Source organism: Acanthopagrus latus, chromosome 16 (assembly GCF_904848185.1).
Source record: "Acanthopagrus latus isolate v.2019 chromosome 16, fAcaLat1.1, whole genome shotgun sequence".
NCBI classification, from domain to species: Eukaryota; Metazoa; Chordata; class Actinopteri; order Spariformes; family Sparidae; genus Acanthopagrus; species Acanthopagrus latus.
In genome coordinates, this window is record NC_051054.1 from 5,163,216 (window position 1) to 5,173,732 (window position 10,517).

The window sequence follows — 10,517 nt, forward strand, 5'->3', positions numbered from 1 at the left end:
TATATTGGTGCTATTTCATTTTGATATGAGATTATACAAGATATCGTCAGAGATTTTGGATGTCATATCATGATGTGATGTATGATGTAATTATCTGAACTTAGCAGATGATTCTACTCATTCTAATTCTTGCCTTTACACACTTAGTCATTATCCACATTACTGATGATTGTCAGGAATCTCACTTTATATTTTCATTCTTAATTATGAAACAAAAAGTCTTAATTATGAGATAAAAGTCATAATTGTGAGACAGAGACTTAATTCTGAGCTTGAAAAGGTTATAATTCTGAGACAAAAGTTATACTTATAAGATAAAATGACATAGTTATGAGACAAAAATCTTAATGACTAGATAAAGTCAATAATTATGAGATCAAAAGTCACAATTAATAGATAAGAAGTTTTAGTTTTTAGATGAAAAGTCATAGTTAGTCTTAGCAGTGAGATAAAAAGTCACAGTTAATAGATAAAAGTTATAATCATGAGATTTAAAAAAGTCTATTAGATTCAAATTATAATTATGAGAGAAAGGTGTAACTGTGAGATAAAACTATTAATTATGAGATGGAAAGTTATAATTATGACATAAAAAGTTATAGTAATCTTAATTATTGGATAAAACGTCATAGTTATGAGATAAAAAGTTCATACCTGATAAAATGTATCTCATATTTTGACTTTTTATCTCATAATTATTATTTTTACTTTTTTTGAATCAAGTCTAAGTTGATAACTTTTTTCCTCTTTATCTGTCAGGATGTTGCCTCCACACCTGTGACACACTTCAGGTCACCTGCTCGTCACTCTTTAATGTGAGCGGTGAGTCAGACAGTCACACTGAGGCTCAGTCGTTATCAGTCTGAGTCTGACCCGCTGAGGCTCAGTGGTTATCAGTCTGAGCCTGACTCTCTGAGGTTCAGATGGGCAGGACCGTGCAGGAACATTCCCAGTGAGGACCAGCAGCGCTGCTCACAGCGGACCGGACCTCTGCAGCAGCAGCAGCAGCAGCAGCAGCACAGCCTCCTCCAGCGGCTCGGGGTTAGCTGGCTAACTTGCTGCTAGCTAATCTACAGCTTAAAAATGTTTACTTTCCGCGCTGTGCGAGCTGAACGGGATGGTCGCTTCGGGGTCGAGGGATTGTGCCGTGACATTACAGCGACGTGTTGTTGATGTGTCCGAGCCTTGAGTTATGCTCTCACGAAAGAAAAGTAAAAACGAAGCGTCGAAACCAGCCGAGGTACACGGGAAATATGTGAAGAAGGAAACGTCGCCGCTCCTGAGAAGTAAGCGCAACAAGCTGTTAGCCAGCTAGCTCGAGTTAGCACCAGTTAGCCTGCTAGCGAAAATAAACTTTAGCGCCCATGAGTAGCGAGCTAATGATAACAAACGGGCTGAAGTGAATGTGTCGGGATGTATTGTCATATTAAAGCGGCTCATAAACCTGCAACCAGCTGTTTTATAGAGTTTCTGTACATCGTAACTAAACAAGTTGCTAACTTTATAGTTGACGTGCTAGCTAGCCGAGAGCTCATCTTGCTACGTTCGCATCAGCTGCACTGCCAAAAGGAAAAGTTGTGAGATAACGGTGACTGCTCAGGCTAATGGAAAGTAAACAAAACTACACAGTGATATGACTTTTTGACACTTTTTGTACCTGTTATATTTTCCGACTCCATTCAGTGGTGAAGTTTAGTGAAAAGTCAGATTTGTTGCTAGTTAGCTTCAGTTTGTCCATTAATTGAAGTTGAGTGTTGTCATCTGTTCTCGACCTGTTGAACTGTCCTCTGATGTCAAATCGATTGGCATGTAACCTGTGTTATAGATATTAGTGGCCTAGCCATAGTATTACTAGTTTGAACCAGTATTAGTCAAAAAAAGTGTTTAAACATTTACTTAAAGTGGCTTAACTTTGCTGCAAAATACAACATTTCAACTAAAAGTTCTGCATTTAGAATTTGACGCAAGAATTATCATCAAAATTGCCATAAAAGCTCTGATTGTGCAGAAAAAATGGCACCTGTCAGTGTACTAATGTATATTATTGTGTTGTCATAATGCATTAAAATGAAAGTAGGGTTTTAAGATTGCTCAAAGTGAAGATAAATTTAACTTCTTTACCTTATAAACTGTTGCTTGTCGAATCCAGGCTGTAATATATTTTGCATTGTAGATTTGTGTTTGCCCAGTGTAGTTGAACTAAATGTGCTATATTTTGTACTGAACTTTTGAAGAGTATGAATACACTCAATGAGAGCAAAAGTCCCTCCAGCCTGTATTTAGTTCCATTAAGAGCCCAGATACCTGATTTTTGGGGTAAATGACAAAACCAATATTTGGGAGCAAAGAAATTAAAATCTAACACAATTAGACATGCCATAGTCTTCATAACTATGATGGACAAACAGGGAAGGACTTTATACATTAGCTGTTATTCTGACATACACAGAATAAATGCAGAAACTTTTGACAATAACAAGTACGCAAGAGAGTTTTACAATTACCTTTTGTTTTCTTAAATGACATCAATGCACAGAAACAGTTCACTATACTGGTCAGTCACCTCGTAGTATACAGTATGTTTGTAAAATATATGTATAATCTACTTCCACTGGTTATTAACATTTGCCTTGTTTACCTGGTTGCAGATCTTATGCCTTCATTCATCCGTCATGGCCCCACAATTCCCAGACGCACAGAGGTCCCTCTGCCCGACATGGGGCCCTCTGCCTACCCTGTGGCACCCAGCCGGGAGCCCGTGGTGTCCCGCAACAAGAGTTTTCTCCGTGCCCCTGTGCAGAGGCCCCCTCATGAGGTGGCCCGCCGAGAGAGCCACCGCATGTCAGCACCTCCGTACCTGCCTCGCAGCCTGGGAGACCTGCCCCACGAGTACGGAGGCTCCTCACAGTCCTTCCTCACAGACGTGAGCCCTATGTCTGAGAACGGAGACGCTGCCCGATATTACTACCCCTCTGAACCTTACTATGACAACCAGCAGCACCAGCAGCACCAGCAGCAGCGACAGCCCAGGAGGGTCCCGGACCGCTTTCCTGAGGACTTTAGATACTATGAGCACAATGAACACAACTTCCAAAGACTTCCACGACAGCACACACCACCAGCTCCAAGCAGACCCCCTTCAGGTAAACGCGAAAAAAATGTTTTTACTGGTTGAGACATTTCTCCGTTACAGGAAAGCAAAGAAAGGGGCTCTGACAACTGGAAGAAAGTGAGAGTTCAAAATGTGACAAAGATCAGGAAATGCATTCTTGAATTGCACACATGGTTTTGGAAAGTACATGGCAGGCAGTCGTGGACTCTTAAGGGACTAAAACTGTCTTTTTATTGCTTTCTGTCTGCAAATTCTGAGTTATGAAAGTGCAGCAGTCGTGTTTACGGATGAGTGAAATCACACTAGCAGGAGTTTTCAGATTTGTCCTTTAGGAAGAATGTTGAGGAGTAAATGATTGCTGCTTTGAAATGACAAAGTATGATGGATGGGTTTTGGGCCTTACACAGGCCACTTTGAAAGGAATGCAAGTCTGACACTGAGCGGCTCAAAGGAGCATTTTAATTTCAGTTTTTTTTTTAAAGTTTTCATTAAATATTTTTATCTCGCTGCTCCACATTGTAAACACGAGTACGGTGTAAGTGTGTAATTTCCATGAGATTGGATGTTTAGGTTGGTTGCAGGAATTTTCCAACCCACTCCAAACAATAGGGAACCGTTTATTTTGCGGCTGACCTGTCATGTATATAGTTTAGTATTACGTCAGGCCCGCCTATCGCACATCATGGAGCCTTGTTTGGAGCGAAGTTAAACAAGCATTAGCAGCTCTGCATTTTTCACCTCTCTGTTTGCTGAATCTTTCTGCTGGCAAACTAGCAATTTACAGACCGCCTGCAGTCAAATGTCTCAGCCTCAGACTGCTTCACTTCTATGAATCATGTGTGCGTACTGTAAGTGGGTGCTGCTCTCTGAATGGTTACCTCACAGAGACGTTTCGGAGGCGTCATCGAGCTGCAGTCAGCTGACACTTCCTTTGTTTTTGTACTGTGTAAATACATGTTTATTTATATAGCACCTTATACACAGAGAGACCTCCCTGCTTGTGCTTAGTAAATATATCTGTGATATATTTTAGGCCCAGACTACTGAGGGACTTTTAGACAATGGGCCTAACTGGGAGCCAGTGCAACGATCTAAGAATAGGAGAAATGTGTTAGTTAGTATTCTAGCTGAATCATTTTGAATGAGTCGCAGCTGTCTGATGGTCTTATTCAGGAGGTCAGTCAGAAGTGCATTACAGCAGTCCAGCCTATGGGAGATAAATATAAAAAATGCTCTTCTCTAAGCTTTGTTTGAGTCTTACAGGGCTCCAGACTAACTTTCTACACTGGTTGCACTGGTGCATATAATCGCTCCAGCACATGATATGGGTTAATTGCAGAACACATGATGTAAATGATGTATACAGGAAGAAAGGTGAAGATAAATGTTTCTGTTTATGTGAAATCAAGAGCACAAGAGTTTGCAATAATATCAGAGTTTAAACGTTAGTGTTTTCCGCTGACTTTCTGAGATACTGGCTCTATGTTTTGCTCTTGTGGAAGCATTTGTGGATTTGCTTTGTTTATTTTTGTTAAAAGACCTGTTGAATATCTGGCGCCATAGTGACATGTTAAAATGTTTAGTCACACTCGACAGTCAAAAAGCGGTCGCAGCCTGGTCTCGCTTGGACACAAAGTTATGTTTTTAAGATGCCAGGATGACAAGTTTGTTTCAGCTTTGATACGGGCACTGACATTTAAATCCTCTTCAAGGATTAAACCAAGTTCTTTAATGCGGGTTTTACTTGAGGGAAGGCACTCACCACGAGCCTGCCTTCTTCATTACCATTGGACCTGAACTTAAAAATGATTCCATACATACATTCGTAGGTCGTCTTAGATTATTTTACTTAGAAAATCTGGCAATTAAGAGGTGTTGATCCCTAATACAAATGTGTGAAAATTGTCTAATCAAGTGCACAAACACTTTGCTGTTTTACTTGCGTACTTAAATGTACTTATACAGTCAACATTTGTTGCTGGTGATTCATACTCGTACTCAGCTGATCACAGTAGTAGTGGAAATACAGCTGCCGCATCACCAGTTGTAAACATGCTCGTCTACTCTTGACGGTTTCCAGCGAAATTCCTGTGATGCATCAAGCTTTAGGTCTGCTGTGAGTATGGCCTTCTGCCATTTTTCTGAGGAAAAGGGCAGAGATGATGATGATGATGATGAGGTGGAGGAGGAGGAGTGCATTTCTGCGGAGCGCTTGCACATTCCGTCCCTTCACTCAGCAGCTGGCAAAGAGCTCCAGCTCTGTTGCTGTCACTCTCGTGCTGAATTTATCAGATTGTAGCCGCCATTTTGCTGAGATGCTTCGTTCCCCGCTCATTCTCCCGTGTTTTCAACACTTTCCGAGTCCCTCCAGGCTCGTTGGTCGTGAGTCATGATAGTTCTCGCTCAGTCTAAGTCATCCACACAGCTGTCGGCTCGACATTCCTCGCCGACATTGCTCGCCAGTTAAAGTACAGGACCTGTTGAATGAAGCCACTCTGCTGGCTGCGCTTACAGGCTGCCTGGGAGTTCAGTGGTTTGTTCTCTTTCACTGAAGCTGCTGTGTGCTCACTCTTCCTGTCCAAATGTAACAACACTCCCATTTCCTACCATTCATCAAATGAATAAGATGCCACAGTTGGAAAGAGGCAGACATTAAGCATCCCTGCATAAGTCATGCTTTCGGAAATGATTCATATCAGGCCTCCCTAATATTTCTTTACATTTCTTTATATTCAGTTGCCACATCAGAATGACCTTTTTAGATGCTGGACATTCCTCTCCTCCAAATTACATTTTCCCACACATGCTGTTTTTAAGAAATCTCCCAGAATATGTTGTCTTTCCCGGAGGTGCTGTTTGCTGGCAGCTGCTCAGCTGTATGTTTGGTCAGACATCTCTCCCTCTCCCTCTAGGTTTCTAAAAAAGAAATGTTTGTTTTCCTCAGGCATAGGTCGAATACAGGCCAAGTCCCTTGGGAACCTCTCCAGTCTGACGGGAGAGGACCTCCCTCTTCCTGCCGGCTGGACCGTTGACTGGACCATCCGAGGCAGGAAGTACTACATCGACCACAACACTAACACTACACACTGGAGCCACCCTCTGGAGAGGGAAGGGCTCCCTCCAGGCTGGGAAAAGGTGGAGTCGGCCGAGTTTGGGGTCTACTACGTGGATCACATCAACAAGAGGGCACAGTATCGTCACCCCTGTGCTCCCAGGTATGAACAGTGACAGATATTTTGTTTTCACTTCCATTTCAAATGTATTTATCACATTTAAGTTATATTTTTTTCCTCACCAAAGACTTGACCAGGGTTATCACCAAAGTATTTATTACAAATTGATTTCACAGAAAAGTATAAAAACTGTATTCCCTCTGTCTGTTTCAGTGTGCCTCGCTATGATCAGCCTCCGCCTTTACCACCTCCTGTCACCTATCAGCCACGTCCTGCAGAGAGGAACCAGCCGGTGCTGGTGCCGGCTAACCCGTACCACACAGCCGAGATTCCAGACTGGCTGCAGGTGTACGCCCGCGCTCCACTCAAGTGAGTACTGACTACTGCAGCGACATTTCTGTCATCGTTTAGTATGCAAATTATTTTCTAGATTAACTTTATGGTCTAGAAAATGAAAAGTTCAGATCACCTGAAGGCCAACATGAGCTCTTTCAAAAACTCCTATAAATATGTGTTTACAATCACAAAGAAGAAAATGAACACATCTTCACATTTTTGTTTTAAATTAAGTGCTTTCATTTTTTTATTATATAGTTAGTTGGTCTAACTAAATGTCAGTGATGCCTTTTGTGGGTTTTCAGCTTGATCAACATATCTACAAATATATTGGTATTGGTGAACAGTATATGCGTCCAAAGAAACTGCGTTAAGAAGGTGCCAAACAAGGTTTGAGTTAATTTAGAATTGGCATCCCTGTTGCATAACTTGACCACACAAGAACACTGATAAATGTATTTTCATAATGTCAAATTTCATGCTTAGTGTCCATCTTTATAACATTGGTTTCATCGGTTTCAACATTTCATCACAAAAATGGCAGAAACATGAAGATTTCCTCATTTTTGTTGTAAATCATATTAAACTGAATACAAATGAGATGTTCAGAGACATTATCCTTGGACTTTTAAAAGATATGATAGCCATTTTTGTACAATTTCAGAAAATAAACGCAGATTAATCAATGATGAAAGTAGTGTGAAATGGCACCCCTTCAGCTATTACAAGGATCACCACATCAAAGCAGCGCTCAGCAGCACCATAATCACCCAACACTTTGACAAAGTACCACATATATCTTCGCTCCAGGTACGACCACATCTTGAAGTGGGAGCTGTTCCAGCTGGCGGACTTGGACACGTATCAGGGCATGCTGAAGCTGCTCTTCATGAAGGAGCTGGAGCACATCGTCAAATCCTACGAGGCGTACCGGCAGGCGTTGCTGTCAGAGGTGGAGGCTCGCAAGCAGCGGCAGCAGTGGTACGCCCAGCAGCCCAACAAGAACTTCATAGGGAACATGTGATGTGTGTGTGCAGTCGGGACGTCTCGCTGCCACACCTCTCTGAGGTTTCCACAGTTTGGGAGCGGTCGAGGGTTTCTTTTGAAATCATGATTGACTCTTAATTGCCTCTTTACCAAACACATCTGTGCCTTCGCTTGATCCAAATATATCAGCCAGGAAGTCGAGAGACGCGTCGGCGGGGGGCTGCCTTCTCCCGATGTGACACTCAATTTATGAATGACCGTGTGACTGAAAAAAAAACAAAAAACGCTCCAATGAAGAAAGAGAACCTATAATGTTGTACATCTGGAGAGAAACTGCTTGTGGTGCCATTTACAGCCCTGAGAAATGAATGGATTTCTGTTTTTTAAGACTGAAGAGGACAGTCTTAAAGAAACTATGGATATTTGTCCAAAAACATCCTGAGATTGTGCCTTTTTTAATACAGTAGAAAAAAAAAACGCAGCATTTTTCAATGTCTGCTCATGTCTTGTATACACCAGCTACACCGTCATTTGTTCCTGTGGGAGAGAATGACCGGCAGCTTCTTCTCATTTCTTTCTGTTTGAAATACTTCATTTTTTTTGTCCTTTGCATTGTTACCCTCTTAAAACTGAAACCAACTGTTTTACATTAAACAAAAACTGCTCATTTTTCTTTTTTTTTTATGACGTATCCTTTATGAGACAATCCACCAAAACTTTGACAGATATTTAAGTTTTGATATGAAACACGTCTTTATTTAAAGACCTTCTCTTGGATGAAGCATCACATTTGATGCAGCAGGTTGAGCATCTCTTTGGCTCTCGGCATTACTGTAAGTCAGGAATATTCTCGTATGTGTGTGTATAATGAAACATAAATAAGCTACTGGAACGTTTTAAAACACTTCAGAAGACACACTAAGTTTGCCAAAAGTGCAATTCAACTTCTCCTTTCATTCTTTCTGGATATTTCTCACCTCAGTAATGCCTTATTTTTACGGACTGACACGTCCCTTCTGTGGAAGAAGTGCAGGTTCCTGGAAACATATTCTATTGATCGCTAATCAATCAGCTTATTTCTCTTTTTGAGATACTCAGAAATGTTTTTGTTTTTTTTTTTGCTGGAGGTTGTGTTGTAGAGAGATGGGTGCTATCTTCCAATCAATGACAGAAGACAAATATTTTATGACACTAGTGCTTTCAAAATATGCAACGAAAACACCTTCAACAGTGTTTAATGGGACGCTTGGGTAGAACGATAACATTTCTGAATGTGCTCCTGTTGTCTGATTATGAAACAGTGGAATATGTTTGTACGGACCTCTCTTCATTGAGTCCTTCACTATGCAAGACGGTCTCAGTCACTTCTTGTCAGAACGGTGTCATCAGTTTGTACATATCTGATTTTGTTGTATTGCAAATACAGGACATAAGCAATAAAGTCTGCAGTGAAGAAAACAACTCATGTCTGTACAGTTGTTGCATCTCGCTGACTGTTTACTTCCACATGGAGCTTTAAAGGGTAACGCCACCACTTTTACACATGAAAGTGTGTTTACACAGTGATGTCTCCTCAGAGACGAAGTTGCATTGTGGGTAATATTTTGAAAAGGAAAGAGGGTGTTAGGAATTAAATGGTGATCTCTGGTTCTGCTGTATCTATTTATTTTGAGTACAATGCAGACTAGTGGACTGCTTTTCAAAACATGGCGCCTACATTACCCACAATGCAACTTTGCCACGTCACTTCACACTGTGTAAATGCAGTTTAGTGTGTAAAATTGGTGGACTCACCCTTAAAGCAAACAAATTAAAAAAAAAACAAGTTAGACTTTATCTTTTAAATCTTTCTTTTGTAAAATCTTAAAATACTGATGAGTGAATGACGAAAATGAGTTTGATACTACAAGAGGGGAAAGTTTGTCTGTGTTCATCTTAAAGGGGAGTTCTGGTGTTTTCAAGCCTGGGCTTTTACATATTCTGGTGTGTAACTGAATAATAATAACTATGGAAAGGATCCCTACAAAGATAATCCCTTAATTTGCAGAGTTAGATGTGAAAATATAAAGAGTGGAGTGAGATGGAGGACGGACCCCGGCATGCAGAGCCAGAATATTTTCACATATAAACATAGCACTTGTGTGTGGACATACTTTAACAGTTAAAGATCATTTATACACCAAACAGGTGTATAAATTACCCAATAGGTGTATAAATGACGGGCAGAGGTTTAAAAATACCAGAATTCCCCCTTAAATCTAGATGAGTTTAACACGTGTCAATACAAGATGATTTTGTGACGTTAAAGGGACAGTATGTAGTTTTGGAGAAGACATTTTTAACTTTTACATAACAAAGTATTTGTTTTTCCAATCACTCGATAGACAAGCTGTTCTCAGAGGGAAAATAAGGTCACCAGATCACTGTGTGAAGTTAGAAAGGTGGCAGGGTCCGCCAAATATAAACAGTAGGAAACTGTGTCGTCCTTTAAGCTCAGTTTGTTTGTTCAGTTATGAAAACAAAGAGAGTTTGTTTAGGCTCAATGAAGATCTTTGTCTTCTGATTAAAATGTCTTCCACAAAACCACATAGTGCACCTTTAGAACTTATGCAAATTCATTCATTTCTGGATGTAGCTTCAATACATTTCAGTGGACAAAACATACAAACATATCGCACACAAATGATCATTTGGTGTTTTTAAGACTTAAAAAATGTCTGGAGGGAATCTTTAAAAGAAATTACTGGACTCTAGTTTTCATTAATTTGGTCCAACTTTATTTATTTCCTTGTAACTGAACTTTTGCAGTGCGTATGTGGAAAAAAACTCAGCAGTGTTGACTTGGAAGAGGTTGATTCATTTTGACCCTTCGCTGAGGCTCCCACGACATCCGGAGCTGATTTAAGTGT

General features: G+C 40.6%; 1 protein-coding gene across 1 annotated transcript; it reads left to right on the forward strand.

Moving 5' to 3' along the window:
• Nucleotides 1–798: 798 nt before the first annotated feature.
• Nucleotides 799–9,069, forward strand: sav1 (salvador family WW domain containing protein 1). The gene is made up of 5 exons (XM_037071573.1): nucleotides 799–1,286; nucleotides 2,649–3,143; nucleotides 6,057–6,327; nucleotides 6,499–6,654; nucleotides 7,432–9,069. The coding sequence occupies exons 1-5, from the start codon at nucleotides 1,193–1,195 to the stop codon at nucleotides 7,643–7,645; spliced, it is 1,230 nt and encodes a 409-aa protein (XP_036927468.1). The 5' UTR covers nucleotides 799–1,192; the 3' UTR covers nucleotides 7,646–9,069.
• The last annotated feature ends 1,448 nt before the right edge of the window (nucleotides 9,070–10,517 follow it).

Coding starts and splice junctions, on each gene's coding strand:
- sav1 (XM_037071573.1), top strand. CDS start 1,193: ATGCTCTCACGAAAGAAAAGTAAAAACGAAGCGTCGAAACCAGCCGAG. Junction 3,144..6,056: donor TCCAAGCAGACCCCCTTCAG/GTAAACGCGAAA, acceptor TGTTTTCCTCAG/GCATAGGTCGAATACAGGCC. Junction 6,328..6,498: donor CGTCACCCCTGTGCTCCCAG/GTATGAACAGTG, acceptor TGTCTGTTTCAG/TGTGCCTCGCTATGATCAGC.